At 38.4% G+C, this 23,347-nt stretch overlaps 2 protein-coding genes across 5 annotated transcripts in view; one reads left to right on the top strand and one right to left on the bottom strand.

Annotated features, from left to right (window-relative positions):
* LOC131317683 (cullin-1-like) overlaps nucleotides 1–15,007 on the bottom strand; it is a 75,858-nt gene extending 60,851 nt beyond the window's left edge. The window contains exons 1-7 of one of the 3 annotated variants that reach the window (XM_058347243.1): nucleotides 14,773–14,993; nucleotides 7,046–7,145; nucleotides 6,770–6,955; nucleotides 6,614–6,661; nucleotides 5,832–6,035; nucleotides 5,485–5,562; nucleotides 4,004–4,358 (exon numbers count right to left, since the gene is read on the bottom strand). In XM_058347243.1, the coding sequence (XP_058203226.1) occupies nucleotides 4,269–4,358; nucleotides 5,485–5,562; nucleotides 5,832–6,035; nucleotides 6,614–6,661; nucleotides 6,770–6,955; nucleotides 7,046–7,145; nucleotides 14,773–14,918 (852 nt within the window). In that variant the 5' untranslated portion in view covers nucleotides 14,919–14,993 and the 3' untranslated portion in view covers nucleotides 4,004–4,268. Of the gene's footprint in view, nucleotides 1–4,003; nucleotides 4,359–5,484; nucleotides 5,563–5,831; nucleotides 6,036–6,613; nucleotides 6,662–6,769; nucleotides 6,956–7,045; nucleotides 7,146–14,772 lie in introns of those variants that run through there. The other 2 variants (XM_058347242.1, XM_058347244.1) reach the window with 2 other exon arrangements.
* A 1,894-nt stretch (nucleotides 15,008–16,901) lies between these two features.
* Nucleotides 16,902–23,146, top strand: LOC131317682 (uncharacterized). Of its 2 annotated transcripts, none has more exons than XM_058347241.1 (4): nucleotides 16,902–17,034; nucleotides 17,159–17,204; nucleotides 18,640–19,455; nucleotides 20,682–23,146. In XM_058347241.1, exons 2-4 carry the CDS (start codon nucleotides 17,199–17,201, stop codon nucleotides 22,293–22,295), a joined length of 2,436 nt encoding a protein of 811 aa, XP_058203224.1. In that variant the 5' UTR covers nucleotides 16,902–17,034; nucleotides 17,159–17,198; the 3' UTR covers nucleotides 22,296–23,146. The 2 variants fall into 2 exon arrangements, with proteins under 2 accessions (XP_058203224.1, XP_058203223.1); XM_058347240.1 differs by having other exon boundaries at nucleotides 18,637–19,455.
* Nucleotides 23,147–23,347: the final 201 nt, after the last annotated feature.

Below are 23,347 nucleotides of genomic sequence, written 5' to 3'. Positions count from 1 at the left end.
TAACTTCAAAAAAGCTCTTTTCAGGTTCTAATAAAGAAAGAGAATCTGTTCCAATCAAGGAAACTTACAGGCTCTGTTTGGATTGTGGATTTGTTGAGGAATTTAGGGAGTGAAAGAAAAAGAAAAAATAACATGAGCCAAAGGAGCTAAGTACATCTTTGGTTTTCCGATCATTTCCCGTGCAAAAGAATCTCCACAAAGATGTAATTTGGGTTACCTAAAGGCAAAAGTTAACAATGACTAAAAAAGGGAGATACCAAAGTAGTGCTCTCCCTTCATATACTAGAATTAATTCCTTAACCTCTGCCCATATGTGTTCCTTGTATGGATTTAGCTATGGAGCCCTCCAATCAGTAAAAGTTAAGGGTGCCAAATTCACGTTTCTTGCTAAGATGCCAAGTTGACTTTGTAATGGGCCTGCTGTGTCACCTATTTGTAGATCTTCTTTACTCAACTTAACTTCCAACTTCGCTCCTGTACCCCACCCAGCATATGGACGAGCAGGGCCTCTCCCCCTGGCTCTCCGTTGTCGCAAGTTGGAAGCTAGTAAGGAATATGGGATAATGTACATAAACTAGATAAATTTATTTTGCTGGCAAAATAAAAAGTAAAACAACCATATATACTTTTGCTTTTCTACATGAAATTGAATGTACCAGCTCCAACTGATGTTGACCCTTCATTGCTTTGTTCCAGTGAGTGTAAGTTTGGAGTAAGTGTTGTTGCTGGTAGACTGTTGTGATTGCGGCTCCATCGCTCTCTCACTTATGTGACCTGCCACTTCAATGACGTACCAATATAAGGAATTGAACAACATGAATCTAGTGTTGTTGCTGATACAGCTCCAATTGAGGTACTAATACTATGCAGATATGAAACTGTGTAGAGATTTTAGCATGATGAAGTGATTGATAACATGTTTGGTTCAGCAGTCAGCAGTTAGCCGTGTAATTATAGGGTGCATACAATTAAGTTGCCTGTAAAATAGGAGAGAAGTTATTACGTATGTGTCTCCAGATATTGGAAGTGCCCATCATGGTACCGTGTTTTATAAGTCAAAGCTGCTAAGTAGTTTCTCATACATGAATGCGATTAGATTTAATCATATCATGGCTTATTGCCTTAAATCACTTGAATAAACAAAGAGAGAGCTACGACAGTTGAAGACAAGAGAGTTAATCCATAAACAACCAGCATTTGATGCAACCAACTGCTAAGTAGTCTCTCTCTCTCTCTCTCTCTCTCTCTCTCTCTCTCTCTCTCTCTCTCTCTCTCTCTCTCTCTCTCTCTCTCTCTCTCTCTCTCATGCAAAAATTCGCTGCATCATGGCTATTTCTAGTGCATTTTGCTGCTATTTTTGGGGCAGCAATCCGCTGAATTTTGCTGTAGCTGTTAATTTGCTGCAAATGTTGTTGATGATGATAAGTTACTCACTCTCTCTCTCGTGCATTTTAAATTGTTCTTTTTGGCTCAGCAAAGATATCAGCACTAGCACATAGAGTTTTTATGCTAATTAACCTTAACTATAGACTGCTGGTGATAAAAATGCCGGTAAAGCCCCATTTCTTGTAGTTAGACACGAATTCAAGTCTGTACCTTTGTCCTTGAACTGCATAAATACCATCCATGCCTCATCCACAAAGCAGTTTCTCAAAAGCCCACTAACGATGCAAGCGCCTAAATCTATCGCGTCCATTTCATCAAATACTTGTGACATCTGTGAATTACAACCACGCTTACCCTATATATCGATTAGGGCGCTAACAATGCATTTGCCTGATTCCATTCCTATCTTCATAACATACTATTGAATTTGACTACCCAAAATCAAATCCTCCAAATTCCCCACTGCAGGAAGAACACTTGATATACCAGTCCCATTAGAAACGTCAACACTGATGATTCAGAATAACATCCACCCGATTGAATCCCGCAATCATCCCATTACAAGATACCACGTTCGGTTCGATCCCTTTTATCCTCCATGTCCTCAAAGACCTCTTTTGCCTCACTTACATGTCCTAGTGGCTGCTGGCTAGTCGAGCATACCCCGAAACTAAAGCACTCCAAGAAACCATGTCTGGTTCGGACATTGCATAGAGCAGTGTACGGGCATCCCTTAATTTACTGCATTTTGACGTACATAATAACCAGGACGACTGAACAAAGGGATCTGAAATTGAACCCAGAGTCCGACGCAATGCCATGAATCTGCTCGTCCAGCTTTGACGTCAGATAGAAAGCAGTGAGTGCCTTGACCGCTATGAGGAGGATAAAGCCATCGAGGGGAAGGCCAAGGCCTTGATATCGCATTTGCGAAATTCAACTAAGGACTTGTATGAAATTATGGAGTTTCTGTGCAACCATGGCTCAAGGGAGTGAATCGAGGAGGAAAATCTTTGAACAGAAAATAGAATTATTAAGAGCCCGTTCCGGTACATCTTTTTAAAAAATAAGTATTTATTTCACATTTTCAAACTCAAAAATAATTTAAATGAAAAATAAATTTTCAATTTTTTTTGCACCATATTAAAAATCTCGATGAGATTTTTCAAACAAGATCCATATTGCATAATTTTAGATTTCAATAAACTCATCATTTTTTAGCTTGAAATTGCTTTCTTAAAAAATAAGAACTTATTTCGCGTTCCGGGACGGAGCCTAAATTACTTATACGTAACGAGGAAACCGTGTTCCGTGAACGCGAGTTCTGTGCTGGTGAAACACGCGCGTGTTGAACATGCACCATGATGAAATCGTGTTCGGGAAAAACGGTTTTAAAAAGCCCATAAAATATATAACGCGGGAGTAGGAAACGCGAGTTAGACTTCTCACTCTCAACCTGAGAAGTGCCAAGATGCAGGCTTCTCTCCTTTTTTCGAAATTTTCAATCTTATTTAGGTACTAATTTAATGATCCGATTCGTCCACATTGTAGAAAATGTTGATTAAAATGGTTATCTAATATATAAAGTCGATCAAGTGCCTAATGTATTTAATCGGAGAAGAAATATTTCAAAAAAAAATGACAAAAATTGAGCTGAGCACACTTGATCACAACCCTTATAGAAGTAGGAGGCTTCTCTGCTGTTTTTGTCAATTTTCGACCTTACTTTGGAATCAATTTGATGATCCGATTCGTCCACATCGTATAACTTGTTAATTAAAATAATTTTGCAGAATATCGAGTCGATCAAGTAGCTAATGGAATTAATCGAAGAAGATATGTCTAGAAAGAAAAGGAAAAAAAGAAAGCTGAGCACACTTGATTATTAATCAACCTGAAAGACTGTTTTTCTCTCGTAGGCTTTTGGTCGTAGTTCTCTATCACAGTTGCAAATCCATCGTCTCTCTCTCTCTCACCGTTCTCTCTCTCTACAGACCGGACCCACATCTGAAGCCAGGAATGTCAGGGACAATCTTATACTATAGCTTTGCAGGTTTTGATTTTGCATGGATTAGCACTGTTAGAAATTGATGCCTCCCACCTGTTTGACAATTTGGGCCTACGTTTTTTGACCAGCTCTTGCAACTAAATTCTCATTTTCCGGCCTATGGTTTTTCCCTCAAGAATGGCAATACCTGACAATTAGTCTAAAACAGACAAATGAATTGGTCATTTTGATGGAAGAGAGACTTTTTGAAAAGATTTTCTTGAAAATTTCAAGTTGGGATTCAAGAGGCCTCAAAGATTGTCCATTTTGTCAAGTCAATCAACAAAACATTTCATCAAATTGGCTATTTCTTACATTAATTTTTTTGACAACTCGGTATGTAGCACAGTGTTCTTAAGTTCTCTCCTCAACAAAAATACCATATCAGCTTTTTCATGTCTTCAGTTTCCATTTAGATGTGGACAGAATGATAAATCTCATTGGACTGTATTTCTCATGTTTGAAGCTGGCAGTTGGTGGACATTTACGTATCGATTGGACAAACAAGACCCATATGTATTGATTAAAACACAGATTAGGGAGAGAAAAAGAGGCTAGAAAATGAAGATGAGGCACCAGCCTTTTAAACAAGTGATAATAGGTTGAGATGGTTTTCAGGAGAAATGAACATAAAATCCTCTCCCCTTCAATCACCTAACCTAGAAAAAGGCAACAAAAGTGACAGAAGTTACATGTATATAACACATCACATGTTTCTGTCATTTAGTACATAGTTTGTTTTGAATGTAAGCATCCTTCACTCACATGGACAATTCTCACTGTCACTTATTACATGGTAACAAAAGAAAGAAAAAGATGCTAGCTGCAAAAATGCTCACTCATTTGTTGAAGCAGCCTCACTCTCAAGCTGTTTTTTCTCTACAAGTTTTGTAGCATGTACGGAGCGCAATTCATGTTCCACAACCTGTGTGCAAAACAAGAATCGAGAATAAGAGAAAATATGCTGTTGAAAAAATAATTTTCGGATAGTGTTCAAAAACCAGTTATAAAGTTGAAATCAAAAGAAGCTAGGGTATCAGAGAAGGAACGAGGCCAATAGGCCATTTTTTTTAACCCATAACGACCATTGAGAGCAAAACAAATAGTTTAGGCAATGTGTTTCGTTTAAATAACAGGTTTTAGAAACTTTTTTCGGTACTGCAGAAAGTGGGGGAGGAGCAGTTATCTCTGTAACTACAGACTTTGTTGGTTGTTCCGGTCGAGCACTCACTTTTCTTTGTCCAATTCCATCTTACCAAACAAAATTGACCTCTTACCGACCTGCGAAGGGTTGTGAGGCTGAACCAGGTACGTAGAATTAATGAATCTATATTTGTGCATGGAAGTTGTTGGCCAAACCACTCAACTCTTCAAGTGCAATGCAGTGGTACTTCGTTCCAATTCCACAAAGGTATATATAGTAGGTAGCAACCTTGCTGCTATGTACTTTAAACTTGACGTGAAATGTCGCTTCACTTGTTACATGGTAAAAGTTGAGAAAGGAAGACTGTCTTTCATAAAAATTCGTTGGTGGGATTTAGCATTCTCATAACAACTCTATATCAATAGTACAGGCTTAAGATCCAAATCTTGAATATCTCAAAGTAAATTTAATTTGATTTGGCTACTTTTTGGTTTCAATAATGAGGAAACAGATATGACAGGAGTAGTAACACTACTCGCTGTGTAGAACAAAACTGCGAAGGTCAATCTTATTATGTTGGACAAAATCCAGAAAACAAAATAGATTATGAGCAGAGGAGGAAAACCTGAGAAAAAAGTTCATTGACAATTAGGCTTACCAGGGGTAATGAAAAAGGATGTTATGTTCCATACTGAATCCCAGAAGGTAAATTTTTGAGATTTGTATGATTCCAATCACAACGACAAAGCATGAAAGCATTACTTGAAAAAACAGGAGCCTTAATCAAATGGTATGAAATAATATGCAGTGGTATCATCCTCATGTGATTTATGGAATCAAGAGAAAGAGAATGCGAAAAGAGACACATCCTAAAATTTCTTGAAGAAGTTTTTGAAGCTACAAGCACCTCCAACAACTTTTGCCGGCTTCTGCTTTGCAAGTAACAAGAAACCCTGTCTTCTTCCTTCATGATGCATTCTTCAACCTACATATCCAACAAGCACAAGCCGTTACCTTTCTGGTGTCCTATTCTGAATACAGTATTGAGAACACTTTCAGTATCTCATCGCGAAACAAAACACCCATCATTCTCTTACCGTATCCATTGTTGTGGGGGATTAGTTTTTGATATCCAAAAACATCTCTTTAGCATTAGCTTAGATCAATTGTGGTTAAAATTCCTCCAGAAAACAGGTTTCAAAAATTGTTTGGCAAACAAGTTTTAACCAGCAGACATAATACATGAAGGATGACCTTAAGCACGTAATCCTTGTAAGAAAGGCTCGCATTCCAGATTGTTGCTTTCTTGGAATAAAAAGATGCCGTGTCTTTAAGCATAGCTTCTTCAAAGTCCTTTGCATAGTATGTCATTGATCCCTCTCCAATCTCCACATAGATATCCAAAACATTCTTCACTAGGGCTTGGTCAATCTGCACTCCTTCACGTTCTCGTTCAATCTAAAAACATAACAAATGTCATGTCTTCATAAATGTTCAAGAGCTGCACCAGAAAATGCTTTTGGGTGCTAGGAAATCAAATTGGACATCAGAAAATGATTTTGACTTTCATAAGAACATAAGTCAACAACTCCAACAATACAAGCAAAATTACCCAATTTATTTTTCTCTGAGTGATTGGAGAAAAGTCAAGGAGAGAAACAAAAGCCTCCTTAGGTCTATATTAACCTCTCTTTTTTTGAAAAGGGGTCTATATTAACTTCAAAAGTGCTTGTCATGGACAGTTTCACAAGTTCTAATGAAGAAGGGAATCTGTTCTAATCAAGGAAATTTATAGGCTATGTTTGGACCATTGATTTGTTGAGGACTTTAGGAGCGAAAGGAAATGAGAAAATAAAATGAATAGGAGGAGCTAGATATTTCTTTAGTTTCCCGGTCATTTCCCTTTCAAAAGTACCTCCAGAAAGATTTAGAGTAGCTATGTTGTAGTTGCAGGTAATGAACAACCCCAACAGCTAAAGGGTGGGCTAAAAGAACTTCCAACTCAAATCAATTGAGAGAGTTCAAACAAAACATACCATAGATAGGACAACTTCCCTCACTTGATCATTCATTTCGATGTAAACCTAAACGTGAATCGCATCAAAACTTGTCATCATTGTATGGATAGAAAACCAAGCAATATTAAAGACAAAGGCATTGCTTCTTTCAAGAAATGGGAGTCGCATACGGACCAGTTTATAGAAGGTCAAGAGGCTAGTTGCATTCAGCGTCGGCAGTTTTCGAATACTGATAAAGTATCTATCGAGATAATGGAAAAATCTTACGAGCCATCTGGTCAAAACTTTATGCATGTTCCATTTTGTGACCAGTTCTTGCAACAAATTCTCATCTTTCTTTTCCCTCAGAAATGGCAATACCTGGCAATGAGAGTAAAGCATACACATTCAAGGTCGTACGCTTCCATATGAGGAATATGTATATACAAACCTCATTAGCATCCAACTGACCTTTGCTGTGATATAATCTTCAAATGTCTTCTTGTATCCTTGGTATAACTTTTCACATTCAGGGCCAGCAGGGTGTGGTTGACAAATTTCGTATACAACTCTGATTAAGGCTGAGTTAAGAGTTTTTCGGAGCATGCCTGAGCATAATATGCACAGATAAACCTATTCAAATTGAGTTGTGGTTCTTTCCTATCGGTTGGTGTGTATTTTAGAGCTTGTAAAGTCCATTTACGGCTTTTGATTCAAATCTCTCGATGCTCTTAAGTTACTTTAGGAGTTAGGAATCCGCCCAAGAAGAGGCTTGCGTTTGATTAGCTGCTTGGTAAGACAATTGCTTACCAAGGCAATGATCAGTAGTACCTGGTTAGGATGATCAGCCATATGATTGGCTTCCACAATCTTGTAATACTTTGAAAATCCTTTTTATCGATACATAACACTAGGTCTTTATCCAATTTAAGATGAGGGAGATGCGAGCTTTTAACCGAAATGATTTACATTTCAACTCATTGAGGGTAAATTTGTCATATCTTTTGATTTGCAAACGATTTTAGATTCAAACTAATTGGGTAAGAAAGAAGACTCAACAAGCTTTTAAACGGTTTAAACCTTGCGAAAATCGGAGTTCAGGAGTGTCCATGTACAAGACCACAAAGTTTGAGCAATTGCGGAGTCTTAGTGCGCCCCGGGCGTACACCTTTGCACCTCGGGCGCGTTCTCGAAGTTTCAAAACCGACAGAGTAATTCTTCACGGTCATGAGTAATTTTTCGCAGCCAGAAGTAATTTTATGCGGCTAGGAGTAATTCTACGCGGCCAGAAGTAATTCTTCGCAGCTGGAGTAATTCTATGCAGCCAAGAGTAATTCTACGAGGCCTATGCGGCCATGAGTAATTCTTGACGGCCAAGGTTAATTCTTCTCTACCAGAAGTAATTCTACGCTGCGAGAGGTAATTCTTCGCGACCAGAAGTAATTCTACACGGCCAGGAGTAATTCTTTGCGGCCAAGAGTAAAAAGAGTAATTTTACGCGGCCAGGAGTAATTCTTCGCAGCCAAGAGTAATTCTTTGCGACTAGGAGTAATTCTTCGAGTGCGGAGTCTTAGTGCGCCCGACCCCAGGCGTAACCTTTGAGCCCCGGGCGCATCCTCGAAGTTTCAAAATCATTCAAACCTTACGGCCTTGCCACAGACACTCCCAAACTCCAATTTGCACGTGGGTTGAACCATTGAAAAGCTTATCTAGGCTACTTTCTAACCGAATTAGTTTGACTCCAAAATTATATATTCATAAAAGGATATGACATTTTTGCCCTCAGCAAGTTGAAAAATAAGTTTTTTTTGGGAAAATCCTTGAATCACACTAATTTTATAGCGGATCGAAACCTACTTTATATCGTTAAAGAGGGTATTCAAAGTACTAAAAGATGGCGGGATCTAACCATAGAGATAATATATTTTAGTTTATGCAAAGTCTGTCGAAAGTAAACCAATTCAAAGACTGTCAGAGCCACTAAGGCTAAAACACGTTTTCACGTCCTTCCACTCTTTCTATTTTCTGTTCGGTACTCGCATCCGAGTTCTAAGGTATCCTTTCATTTCTTAAGAGTTCGAGAGAGTTCATAGCGCTTTCCACACTTCATCAAAGATGGAAGAGAGAAGTTTTTGCAAAGACTTTCTTGAAAATTCCAAGTTGGGATTCAAGTGGCCACAAAGATTGACCAAGTGAACCAGCTCGGAAGCTGATGACAGAAGGCTTACAATTGGGCCCTGGCTTTAAGATGTCTGAAAAAGTAAGATTTTCTAAAAAGACTGAAGTTATTCAGATGGGATTTTCACTTTTCATCAACTAAGATTTTCCCTCCTTTTTTATTTTACTCTAAGATGGATAACAAATTGAGAATTTTTTGAATTTTTTTTCATGAGAATAATGATTGAAAGTAGGGATAATGGGTGAAGAGAGATAGAGAGAGAAATGAAAATAATGGTTAGAGATATGAGTAATAAGTAGAGAGTAATGATTGAAACTAGGGAGTATTTTTGAAAAAAAACTTTTCAAAACTTGAAACGAACAAGTCATCGAATAACTTATCAAGTGAGGCAAAAATTTGATTTGGATAGAACTTTGACATATTCACTAGATTTATTTTCCAAACAACGCTAGTTATGCTGATAATAAATAATCTAACACCGCATTACTCTCACCTTATGCGTTCATGTTTGTCAAGTCAATCAGCAAAGCATTTCATTAAATCAGAATTTCTGACCCCTTCTTATTTATTTATTACAACACAGTATCTCGCCCAGCGTTTTTAAATGTTAAAATCTTTGATAAAAAAACCTTGCAATAGCGACTTTTTCCATGTATTCAGTATCCATATAGATGCGGATAGAATGAGAAATCTCATTGGATCTGGATTTCAAGCGTTTGGAAGCCGATAATTTGTGGAGGTCTATGTATTGATTGGACGGCCTGTAGGGGACCGAAATATCCGAAGGTTCAAAAGGGGGGATGAGGGTTCACACGCTGTTTAACCCATCATAAAAGCTATCACAGTACACCTATAAATAAGTTTGGACATCGGCAGGACCGAAGGATAGACAGGACCACGAGTACTTCACCGAACAAATATAGGCTATATCCGAACGTACGACACATAAGTTCGCTCGGGGTCTTATCGGGCGCACAGATACGAACTTCCGTTTGTTCGGCCAGGATGTGCTTCGGACGGGATATCCTGCGCTCGGATAATTCCCATGCCGGACGAGGGTCCCGCCGAACCTAAACGATTGTGGAACCTTCCATAAATATCTACTGATAAGAAAGCTGTCCTCTCAGACATTCGAAGTGACATCTCTGAACGATGTGACCATTCTGACATCAACCCATGTGGTTCTGAAAGACTAGGGAAGTGGTGTTCATTAACTGGCCCTGCTAGAAGGCGCCAACCGAGCAGAACGTGACACGTGGAAAGCATGGCCAACTTGCTCAGCACTTCACCCCTTTGCCTATAAATAGAGAAGCATGACCATTGAGAGGGGGATCCAAAAAATCTAATCTAAAAGAACACTTCTTTCTCTCCAACATATTGTTTTTACTAAACTTCTTCTCTCCACCTACTGACTTAATCATCGGAGCTTCTTCCCGGAGGAACAGCCCCCTCCGATTCTGCAGGTACATCAAGACCGGCGTTAGCATTCACGGTCCCACATTCGGGGGTGGCCGCACCAGAAGGAGCACGAAGAGATCACGCCCCCACACGGCCAATCCCCCAAGACATGGCACAAACAATACCCACCTAAATGGATTAAATAGGAAAAGGATTGCGAAGAAAAAGGCGCTAGAAAATGAAGATGAGGCGAGCTGATGCATCCAATTTCTTGTACCAACTGATATGAGAGGTTTGGATGGTTTTCACTTTTCAGGTAAATGAACATAGATTCCTTTCCAGTTTCAACCAACTGAACCACAAAAAGGAAGAAGCATGAGGCAAATAAAAATGACCGAAAATACTACAGGTTGACTTATCTATAACAAATCACAGGTTGCAGACATTTACTACATAGGTGTTTTTTTTTTTGAAGTCAATCGGAAGATACATAGTTTGTTTCGAATGTAAGCAATCCTCACTCCAACGAACAATTCTCACTCTCGGCCTGTTTCTTCTCTTCAAGTGTTGTTGAATATACGGAGAGCAACTCATGTTCCACAACCTGTGTTCAAAAAAGAATTGAGAATGGGAAAAAAATATGCAGTTGAACAACCAATGAGTTCAGATATTTAATGTTCTGAAACCGGATACTAAATTGAAATCAGCAGAAGATAGCGTGTCAAAGTGGAACGAGGCCAATAGACCATTTCTTGAACCCCACAATGACTGTAGAGAGCGAAACAAATAGTTTGGGTAATATGTTTTGTGAAAACAACAGGTTTACAAAAACTTTGTTTGGTACTGCAGAAAGGCGAATTAGACTCAGAACAGAAGAAAGGAAGAGCACTGTCTTCCATAAGAAGTCATAAGAGGGATTTAGGAGTCTCATTCTCATATCATGGGCATGAGATGCAATCTTGGACATCTCAAGTAAATTTCTGTTGTTTAGGCAATCCCTTGTTTTTTAAAACGAGAAAGCAGAAATGGCATGAGTCGTAACGCTAACCGCTAAACAAAAAGAAAACTGTGGATGTCAATCTTACGTTGGAAAAAACCGGAAAACAACTTTAAGATTACGAGGAAAGGAAAAATCAAGAAAGGAAATACAAAAATTGGATGAGAATTAGACTTATAAGGCGAAATGAATAAAGATGGTATGTTGCCTACTGAATCCTGAAGGTAAATTTTGATTTCTGTAATGATTCCAATTGCAATGACAAAGCATTACAGTATTACACTAAAAAATGCGAGCTTGAATCAAATGCTATTAAAAATATGCAGCAGGCTGCAGTTGGATCCTCATGCTGCTTAGAAAATAGCGAAAAAGAGCAAAAGAAACACCAGACACATCCTAGTATTTCCTAGAAGTTTTGAAGCTACAAATACCTCCAACAATTCATGCTGGCTTCTACTTTGCAAGTAATTAGGGCCCTTGTCTCTCTCCTGCTTGATGCATTCTTCAACCTAAATATCCAACAACAAAAATCAGATGCTACCTGTCTGGTTTCCTTTTTCAAAAAGAAAAGAAAAGAAAAGTGGATAATACTTTTCAGTATCTTGTTATGAAACAAAGACACCTATCATTCTCTTACCGTATCCATCTCTTTAGCATTTCGCTACATAATATGGCTGTTAAAAATTCTCCGGAAAACAGGTTTCAAAAATTGTTCGCTAAACAAGTTTTAACTAGTAGATGTAATGTACGATGGATGACCTTGCGCATGTAATCCCCGTAAGAAAGGCTCGCAATCCAGATTGAGGCTTTCTTGGAATAAAATGATGCAGCATCTTTAAGCATAGCTTCTTCAAAGTCCTTTGCATAGTATTTAATTGATCCCTCTACAATCTCCACATAGATATCCAAAATATTCTTCACTAGGGCTTGGTCAATCTGCTCTCCTCCACGTTCTCGATCAATCGAAAAACGTACAAAATGTCATGTCTTCACAAATATTCAAGAACTGCGCAAGAAAATGCCTTTTTAGGTGCTAGGGAAACAAAGTGGACATCAGAAAATGATTTTAATTTTCACAACATGCAAGTCGTGAACTCCAACATCAGAACCAAATTACCAAGTTTGTTTTTCTCGAGTGATTGGGAAAAATGCCAAGGAGAGAAATGCAAGCCTCCTTAGGTCTATATTAAAACTCCAAAAGTGATTTCTGTGGACAATTTCACAACTAATGAAGAAAGAGAATCTGTTCTAATCAAGGAAACATAAAGGCTCTATTTGGATCATCGGTTTGTCGAGGAATTTAGAGAGCAAAAGAAAATAATAGAAACAAAATGGCTTACAGCTAAATTGTTCTTTGGTGGCATAGTCATTGTCCCTTTCAAAAGTAACCCCACAGAGAATTAGAATCATAAACCAAAAACAGCTGTGATGTAGTTGCAGCTAATGAGCAATCGCAAGTTCGCAACATCTAAAGTGATGGCTAAAAGTGAACTTCCAACTCAAATCAGTTAAGAAAATTCAAGCAAAACATACCATACATGTTACAACATCCCTCGCTTGATCATTCATTTCGCTGTAAACCTAAAGATGCATCGCATCAGAACTTGTCAGCATAACATCAACAGAAAACCAAGCAATAATAAAAACGACAACATTGCTTCATCCAAAAAGGAGAGTAGCAGACGAACCAATTCATAGAAGGTCAAGAGGCTAGTTGCATTCAGTGTCAGAAGTTTTTTACCGGTAAAGTATCTATCAAGATAATGGAAAAAAATTATGAGCCGTCTGGTCAAAACTTTATACGTTTTCCATCTTGTGACCAGTTCTTGCTACAAATTCTCATCTTTCTTTTCCCTCAAAACTGGCAATACCTGACAGTGAGAGTAAAAACAGACATTTCTATGAAGTTTGCTTCCACATGAGGGATGTCAATATAGAAACCTCATTAATATCTTACTGACCTTCTCTGGGATATATTCTTCAAAAGTTTTCTTGTATCCATCGTATGACTTTTTTGGCCGTTGAAGGCTACCAAGTATTGGTAGCGGTAGACAAATTTCGTATATAATTCTGATTAAGTATGAGTTAAGACTTTGTAGGAGCATGCCAGAGGATCATATGCATATACTAATCTATAAAATGAAACCAGAAAAAGTAGTGTTGTTAGGTCCTAGGTTCGCCTTAGCATAGTCTGACTATCTCGTTTGAGTTGCAATTCTTTTCTATTGTATTGTGTGTATTTAAGAGATTGAAAAGTCCATTTATAACCTTTGATTCAAAAATCTCCTTGGACTTAAGTTACTGTAGGAATCCATCCGGGGAGGGGCTTGTATCTAATTAGCTCGTTGGTAAAACTGGTCTGAGAGGATGATCAGCTGGAATGGGACTGAGACACATCAAATCCTACGAGGCAGCAATTGGGAACTTTCCGCAGTAGATGAAATCCAGACAGAGCAAAGTCGCATGGAGGTAGAAGACCCACGGATTGTGAGCTTCTGTTTTCGGAGAGGGAGCAATGACACTATCCAGGGAATAAACATCGGTTAACTCTACGCCGCGGTGTAAGTGTAATCCGGAATTACGGCTCCGTTTGTTTAGATGTAAAATATTTTCCGGTAAAATGTTTTACCTATTTTTCGGTGTTTGGTTGTGTAAAAAATGAGAAAAATATTTTACATGTAAAACATTTTCCATCAATTGGATGAAAATGATTTACCCTTAAATCTTCCGTAAGGTATTTTCCGAAATGAACCTCCTGCCTTCTACTGCAATCCTCATTGCTTGCTCAGTTTCCTCGATCGTCAATCCTGACCCACGTTCAATTCCAATAATCTCATATCTCTCCACCGTTTAAGCCCCCCTTTTACATTGTAAAACATTTTACATCGAAACAAACGGAGCCTACAAGTAAAATATTTTACACCAAATCATAACTTACAGCTAAAATCTCCGCAAGTCATTTTACCATTGCTGATCACGACCCTCCTCTCTTCCACTAAATCAACAGTAACTTGCTAAGAAGTGGAACTGTCATAGTTTCATTCTCTCTCTCGATACCTATTAGCTCTCTCTCTCTCTCTCTCTCTCTCTCTCTCTCTCTCTCTCTCTCTCTCTCTCTCTCTCTCTCTCTCTCTCTCCCCTATGTATTGTTTATGTTCACATATATGTTTATGTTCATATATATGTATATGTCGGTATAGAGGATTCGTATCCAGATTTGTTGCGGAGACATGATCTCCACATCCAACAAAACCCAATTTGTAAACCTTTGGCCGTATGGGAATTTTTTTTTTACAAAAGTTCGGAGCACTGTTTTTAGTACCAAAACACCAACAGAAAGAAGTTCAAAAATTATTTTACATGTAAAATATTTCGCATGAACATATTAGAGTTGTAAAATACGTCGGAACATACGGAGCCTAAAATTCAATTCAAGGAACACACGAAAAATCAATAGAGAATATAAACTCGTCCCAAATAGCACTAAAAACAATTGTACCAATCAAGAGTCAAGACTCTGAGATAATGGTAAGCAGTAGAACTGGTCGAAATCTAACTATCCTGAAGAATCAAACAGACAATTTTAGAGAAACCCAAATGGGAAAGAAGATTAAAAGAGGATACGTGTAAAGCCTCATAGACTCTTCAGCAGTGAATCGATCGCTGCGAACCCCTTCTGCAATCTCTACGGCTTTCTTGATTCCTTCTTGCACCAGTGGCCAACCTTCTTCAAACTTGAGGAATTTGTGGGTAGTTTCACTAATGGCCATGTTTGGATGCTCAGAAAACTAGGAAACGAGATCAAGAAAGTTTTTATTTTGGGGAAATTTTTCAACAGAATTAATAAGAGATTAATTGCGTAATAATTGAAACAAAGTAAACACACGAATCCACAAGAAAGCGAGAAACTCAGAAAATAATATATTATTGATCAAACCTTAAAATAATAGATTTTTCAACCCTTAGGCTGACACCATATTTATACTAGTATGAGTCTTAACAATAACTTAATTACTCAAAGTGGAGATCAAGCAAAATAATTACTTGAAAATCAAGACTAACAGAAAAGAAATAAGATTTCCAAGGAAATAAATTTTTTTATCAAAAAAAAAAATTGAAAACGTGCAAAATAGGCGGCACAATTTAGATTTTCTAATAATATTATTCCTAAATAAAAGTTTCCAAAATACAGTACTCCTACGATCTTGTCCTATATCATTTGTCTTCATGGGTGGGTGATGGGTTTGTTCTGAAATTTTATTGGTCTTTTTTCAAATAACAAACACTTTTGCCGGCAATAAGTTTTTGCAGAATTGCAAGTTAATTTTCTTTTCTCCAAGAAAACACTATTTTGTCTGGGAAAACTCCGAGTTGGAGATCAAGTTGGCGCGAAGATTGACCAGAAGAAACCCACTGGCGTGAGTGTAAAGCCGGACTTTTAGGGGTTTGCTTTATCTTAAAGGTCTCGGGTCGAAACCTCTAGTCTTTTGGATCAGTTGAAACGAAACTTTTTTTCACACCGGTCTTAATTGGGCTACTCATATGTGGACGGTGACATTGAACCCAATATTAATCGAGACGCACTCAAGTTGACGCAGTCAAAAAATACTGCTCCTACTAAAAGAAGATTTACCAGAAGAACCAGCTCGGAAGCTGATGACATGAGAGGCTTACAGTTGGGCCCGGGCTTCAGGCAATCACGGAACTGGGCTTCCATTAGATAGCAAGAAAAACAAATATGGACCCAAAAAGTGCCATCACATGGAAAACAAACGATAGAGGATTTGCAGAGTAGAAACTAATTGGCAACGGAAACTATTAAGGTTAAACTTTTACACCTCTCCCAAGCTTATATTAATATACACCTCCTGGTGTAATTGGTTTACTTTTTATTTGATCTTTATGGTTTTTTGTTTGGCTCTAATACTTGTAAATCGAAGAAACGATTAATCTGGGCTCCTCCCACATGCCTTATCTTCTCTCGTAATTGCGCAAGATTTGCTCAATCGACGATAAGTTCCGTGCTATTGTGTAAATAAAAGGGTAAGACGTGTCCCGAAAATAGTTAATTACTTTTTAAATTCTATAAATACTTGATTCAATTTCATGTTTTAAACTACTAATATGGAAGGAATTTTGCGTACAAAATATCTTTCTTAGTTTAAAAACCACAGTGTACAGAATCACCTTCATTTCACTTGTTTATAGAAAATATTCATTTTTACGAAGAAAATAAAGATGGATGGGCAAAAATATTTAAACATCTAAAGGGCTCGAACCCAAGCCTCCACCAAAGAAGACGATGGGTGATGTCAACCGAGCTAGGAGCTCATTGGCAACTATTACTTTCTTTCGTAGCTATCGCAATAGGGAAGTCGTTTCATTAGATTTGATAATACATATTCAAAAAAGACTCATAGCTTTTGAAAAAGTATAAATAAGAACAAGCTAAACTATTTGGAATATCTTATCGCTTTGTTAGGTGACGTGTTTTTGTTTCAACTGTGAGTTCGAGTCAGTTTATGCATATTTTGATTAATCTCATCTTTTTTTCGGTCAATAATAAGTCATTCGCTCCGAAACTAGACGACTTTTTTGTTTTTGTTTTTTTTTTTTTCTCAAGTAGAAAAACAATCAAGTAAACTTTTTTGGTTCCAAGAAAACAAGCCAAAGGAAGCCTAAATTCCACGTGTCATTTTCTATTTCTCTCTCTCCCTCACACTTTGTAAAAATGTACATTATAGTACGATTATTCCATGTGTTGTGTTATACTTCTTGGGTCCTATACTTCTCTCTCTCTCTCTCTCTCTCTCTCTGCAGCGACGAGCAAGCGACTCTTTCATCTTTTTTCCTCTCTCGGGCTCCCTCCCTCCCAATCGAACCTTGGTAAGCCATGAACCCTCAGCTCTCCTACAGGCAAAACCTTTCTTCACCACACGTACATCTTGTTATGTTTATATAGTTTTTTCTTATGTTTTTTGCTTATTATAACGAAGACCCATTTGCTCAGGTTCGCTTCTTCACGTGGCCTTCAACATTTTGGTGCTTCCATGGAGGTCAGTTTTTTTCTTTTCTATCATGTCATACATTTGTACATAAAGACTCTTGTGTTTCGGTATGATTTGCTTATATATTTTGGTCCTGCTATTAATACGATTTGGCGTGTTTTTCTCTGTTTCAAATTCAATGGTCAAAAAAAAAAAGAAAGAATGAAAAGAAAAGATGGTTGGGTGGTGTTGTTTTTTTTTTTGAGATCATAATGTTACTTGTAGAACGGATGGAAGTACCTTCTTTATGTATTCGCTGTAGTGAATCTAATTCACCTGTGGTGTTCTTGGGGGTGTTCATTTTTCATAATTTGACTGTGTTCGAGGTCGATATTTTGTTGCTTGTTGGTATTCTTGGGTTAATGTGCCTGTTATATTGTAGCAATTTCTATGTTAAAGTTTCGGTTTTTCGAGTCGGGGTTCGTTGTGGGTTTCCGCTTGAGTTCAAAATGAGACCTGGGGTTTCCTTATTTTTCATGGTTTGCAAAACATATCCTCAGCTTAGATGGGGTTTTTCAGGCCTGCCCCTTTCTTCCTCTTGTATTGTAGTTTTTTCATTGTTATGTAGTTATGTACCAAGCCAAACTAAGTCGTGTTTCCCCATCTTACAACTCAGACCGGCGACATCCATGCACCAAGGTCAGCTAAATGCATCTTTTTTGCCATGTTGAGTTTGTGAATCCTGATTAGTATGAGACACCTCATGACCTGCGCTTGTGAATTCAACTCCGGGGTGAGTTGGGGGGAGGTTATTGGGGCTGAGCCTGTTTGTGAGGCAAGGGTATCGCGTAATACGGTCTGTAAACTCTAGCATATCTAATCCGGCTAACCTACAGGCCAATGTTGTAGTCTTCCTCTTCATTCGTCAATATAGTAAGATTAGAGCATGCCATGGACTTGGGCAAGATTTCAAAGAAGAGAGTTCATATTTTTGTTGAGGAATTCCCAATGGAATCTTATAAGTGAGATTTTCAAGTAAGTTGGTCATAATCGTCTTTTGTCCAATTTAGTAATTCTTGAGAAAATGGATCACCGTGACACATTTGAGATTGCCCAATGTTAGGATTTAAAGGGGGAAAAAAACTGAATTAGGCATGTTGGTTTTCTTGAAGGTCTTTTGGTAGGTTGATGGTTATCTCTCTTTCATCCTATTTCAGTAGTTAAAGCTCACATTTGCTACCGTATGGAACCGATTAACTGACTAAGGATGATCCTAGGAACATATGAGCAGTTAAGTTATGTCTGTAAATCAATTCAACTGATTATCTGTTTCGGATTCCAAGAATTTGCATCACTTCCATGCACATTCACTCACTTGTCAAAGTTATTTAAGTGCTAGTGGGACTTTTGTTGCTTCTTCAAGAATTCAATCAGTACCAAGTCCTAAGTCTTGCATCAGATTCATGTCTCTGAAATGGTTTATTCTATTTCATTTATTTAGCAGCATGATTCAGTTCAACTGACTCACAATGGGGAAGGCATAGATGACACATTTGTGGATCGGGTACTTTCTCAAGATTCCTTTGATGAGTTCAGTGTCTGGGGAGATCGAGAGGTGATTCCTAGAGTTGGAGATCAGTACCAGGTTGAAATTCCTCAGCTAATGACAGAATCTGAGTATCTTTTGTATTCAAAAGACCCATTTGAGGAAGGATGTGTGGATTTTGTTCCCTGTGATTTTCTAATTGGTTTGCCCATTCCAATCACACGGATCAATACAGAGGTAAGGTCTATGAAACAAAAAGGGAAGAAATTTCTTGGTGACCCTAATGGCAAATTGAACAAAAATCGGCACTCTGAAGCCCACAGCAGCAAGGCAACTGGTCTTACCTTAAAAGTTGAAGATTCCAATCATAGTGCTGATTCAGGAGATTCAAATAACTTAACTTTGGAACGGGAAATGAAGAGACAAATGCATCAGAAATACGGAGGTGAAGGATACTGTTTAGTCCCGGGCTCCTGTGGTAGTTCATGGAGTGATATTGAAGAGGCAAGTTTCCTCCTTGGTTTATATATCTTTGGGAAAAACCTTGTTCAAGTGAGGAGATTTATTGACACTAAGACTATGGGGGATATACTCTCACATTACTATGGTAAGTTTTACAAGTCTGATGAATACCTTAGATGGTCAGATTGCCGAAAGTTGAGGAGCAAAAGGTGTGCTTATGGGCCAAGAATTTTCACTGGATTGAGGCAACAAGAACTGTTGTCTCGATTGTGTCTCCATGTGTCAGAAGCATGCCAAAATACTATGTTGGAGGTACTTTCTGAAGTGCTTTTACGTAGTGTCGATGATTGCCTTTTCTTTTTCATTGTATTCTAGAGGGCTAGACTAGGGTGAAATGATCATAGAGAAGCTCATATATGCACATGTAATGCATAATGAACTCTAAAAATTGTTTCGTGTTTTTCCAAGTTTGTCCTAATCATTTGAAGAAGTTTGTGGTTCAAATCCCTGTTGTTGGCCACAATTTTTACTTGAGTTCTCGTTTTTGTATGGTTATTAAGTTTCAGTTTCTTTATTTTTTCTTAACACTTTTTTAGGAGGAATTTTCCCTGCAAGAGACGTAACGTGTTCTCCAGGTAGATAAAGAGTATGTATTGTCATTGTTTCCCATCTACCAAGGTTAATTGAGCAGTTTCAGCATCTTCACTAGCTATTTCGTATTCTCTAATGGATATTTAGAAGTTCATAGGTAGACTATATCCGAGATTTCGATACAGTTGAGGGCGATACGAGTATTGTGAATGTAAAGGCGATGAGATGGTGTTGTGAGAGATCATGTGTTGTTTGGATTGTTGGGCTTCTTTTATGTGTTGTGTTCGGTACTTTGGTATCTTGATCTATGCCCTTGGGATTTGAGGGTTCACCCTACTTGTACGCTAGGCCATGTCTTAAGAGTTTCTCATCGTCAAGGGTGTTGTAGCCTTCTCAGCATGGTTTTTCGGGCCATTAGTGCTCATTGTGTATCTCTCTTTTTGGTAATCTTACTGACCAAAAAGTGGAATTCTTCTTAAGTTAGATACGTGATAGCCTGAGAACGACTCCACTGAAACAAACTTCCTGTTGAAGCCCCTTCTATTTGCCCTTTCTTTTTATTGTGAAAACTTGAGAAATCAGAAATAACAATTTGAAAAGGAATAACAAGTGTTCATGTAAAGATTGAAATAACAAGTGATTTATCTTAGTTTTCTAAATTCTCAGTTAATCCCTTTCAAACTCGTGATCTCTTAACCAGATTTTGTAGCAGTTTAATTTGGAGAGCTCTTATGCTTTACCACACGTAATTGTTTTTCCATTTGCTTGTATAGGTTTAAGATCTGTTCCGATCCCTGATCTCATGAATTTTTTGCAGAATCGTACAGTGAATGAAGGGCTTGTTAGATTAGCTGGAACTCTCTCTATTATCATATAGCTAGATTTTTCCTTTGTCAGGTGTCCAAGAAACATAAAATCCTGCTTAACTTTTGAGTATCATTTGACAGGTTTCCAAGAAATTCGGAGAGGGAAAAGTATCACTAGAGAAATACGTCTCGACTTTAAAATCCACTGTTGGAGTGAAGAGTCTTGTGGAGGCAGTGGGAATTGGTAAAAGGAAGCGAGATCTAACAAGAATTGCCTTGGAGACGTCAAAGTACAACCGTGTCAATCCTACCCACCCAGAGGTACCAATTGGAAAAGTATGGTCTTCTCTTTCACCTAGTGAAATCACCAAGTTTCTGACAGGTGATTCTCGGTTAAGTAAAGCTCGGTCAAGTGATTTATTTTGGGAAGCCATTTGGCCCCGTTTGCTAGCAAGAGGTTGGCACTCAGAGCAACCTAGGGATACTGAGGCTGGTTACATAGACTCTTTGGTCTTTCTTATGCCCGGTGTTAAAAAGTTTTCAAGAAAGAGATTAGAAAAGGGAAACCACTATTTTGATTGTGTTGCTGATGTTTTGAAAAGAGTTGCTTCAGATCCTTCTCTTCTTGAGCTTGACACCGATGCAGATGAAAGAAACGGAAATAATGAAACAATAGAAAGAAGTCTTGATACAAAATTGGAACGACCATCTTATCTTAAGGCTCGAACTCCAAATCGCAATTCAGATCTCGTGAAGTTAACTGTTGTGGATACAAGCCTAAAGAATGGGAAGTTGTTTAAGGTGAGGGAATTGAAAACCTCCCCATTTGAAGTCACAAAAAAGACCGCCTCTAGAAGTCATTATGAGGAGCACAATACCATGTTCTTTGATCAAAAGGATATCAATGGTTCAAATTTAAAGAATATGTCATCTGCTATTGGTGATTTGCCCACTGAGAAATATCTTGAAATGGGCAATTCAGACCGAGGGGTTCCGATTAAAACTTCATTTTTCGTCAATGCATGCATAAAAAGCTCTAAGGCCTGCAAAAGTTCCGGTGATGCCTGCAAAAGTTCCGGTGATGACAAGCCAAGAAAGCCTCTAAAGTGTGGCCGGAGGGTGAAGGAAAGCAGTTTGAGCTTCTTAGTCCCATTAACAAAACGGCGTAGGAAATTATTGCCTGGTACTCAGTCTGAGTTAAGCCATTGCTTGCTCAGTTCCTCAGTGAGCCTTAGTTTGGGACAAGAGAAGAATTGTTCAAGTGAGAAAAGCCTCTATGGGTTGGATTCAACTCAAGAACAGGTCTCATCCACCATCTCTTCAAGGGGCAGTGCTACTGAGGCACATGATGGCGTTTTCTGTCCTAATGAGAAAACTGAATCCCCCACACTGATTGACCTGAACTTACCTCAGGTTTCGCCATATTCGGAAACTGCTGAAGGCTCCGTAGTGGAGTTGAGGAATGGTGGAGATGACCAATCTTCCGAAATTCCACAAAATTCTAGTGCACCAGTACCCTCTGCTGATTTGACTGGTAATTTCAGAAGGCAAGGCACAAGGAATAGGCCACCAACAGCGAGAGCATTAGAAGCCCTTGCAAATGGGTTTTTAACCACCAATCGGAGGAGGAAGCATAAAGAATCCTTTTCTAGGAAAACCTCAACGGCCACACCTCAAGTTTATAAAAATGAGCAAGACATGCTTGGTGAAATGGTGGTTAATGGGAATTTTGGTACTGGTACCGTGGCTTCGTGATGGCAGAAGTTGGAAATGGTGTATAGTGGCAAAAGTGACATTCAGCAAATTTCATGTTTTGTCTAAGGGAACAGTGCTATAGTTTCGGGATGCTAAATTCGTGTCATGCAAATTTTCCCTTCACGTGCGACTATTTTTGGGCCTTGGTTTTTGATGCTCAATGATATCGAAGCTTTCTTCTGTCTTTTACCATTAATTCCTGTTTCTTTTCCCTCCACAAATCCAAAAACCGAACGCTTTGAGCATGTTGGTAGCAACAACTGAATTGTCCCCTTGGAGTGGTTATAATTTGTACAGGTGACTGATTTGTTTCTGTAGCTTTGAGGACTTATAATTGCAGCCTGCAGCAAATATGGCCCTGGGATGAACAAGTTCGGTAATGGGGAAAGGAGCTGATGATATTTCCTAAAAACTGATTTCATCAGAAAATCCATCTAAAAACGGCGAGGTTCAAGATATCAGATGTAGGAAATTATGCCGTTTTCAAAACTGAAAACTGATGAAATTTCTCTGTTTTGTTTGCAGGCGACAGGCCTATCTTGACCACCAATTCCGGTGAATCATTTCCTGTTGCTATACTTTCCAGTCAAGTTTCTCTGTTGAATCTGCACAGTTGTAGTGTATGAGTTTCTTCTAATCAGTTGTCGTGAGATTTACATCCATCCATGACGAAAATGTGATTGATGATCGGTTAATTGCTCATGGAAGGGATGAACTTGTGCCATTATGATCTTCTTGGCAATTAGAAAGAGGAAGAAACAGAAGTAGGGATGAAATTACTTTGTCCATTTCAGAATATCTGACTATATTTCCTGATCTCTACCGTTGTTTACTTTTCCTTGATTTTGTCATTTGAACTGCTAAATTACTTTCTTGCTTCTTTTACTGGAAGTGACCACTGTGAAAAAGAAGAACCAAGACCAGAATTCTGACAACCCGAATTTATACAAACGCGAGTCAAAAGAGGCCGAAGGTGAATCCAACTCGCTGGCCGAACATGGATTGGGTTGTTTGTCGTGACAAGTAAATATCGGGCAATTTTGTGAGTACGT

Source organism: Rhododendron vialii, chromosome 2a, assembly GCF_030253575.1.
Source record: "Rhododendron vialii isolate Sample 1 chromosome 2a, ASM3025357v1".
Lineage (NCBI taxonomy): Eukaryota > Viridiplantae > Streptophyta > Magnoliopsida > Ericales > Ericaceae > Rhododendron > Rhododendron vialii.
This window is presented reverse-complemented; position numbering and strand designations above follow the sequence as displayed.

Coding starts and splice junctions, on each gene's coding strand:
- LOC131317682 (XM_058347240.1), top strand. Junction 19,456..20,681: donor GCCAAAATACTATGTTGGAG/GTACTTTCTGAA, acceptor ATCATTTGACAG/GTTTCCAAGAAATTCGGAGA.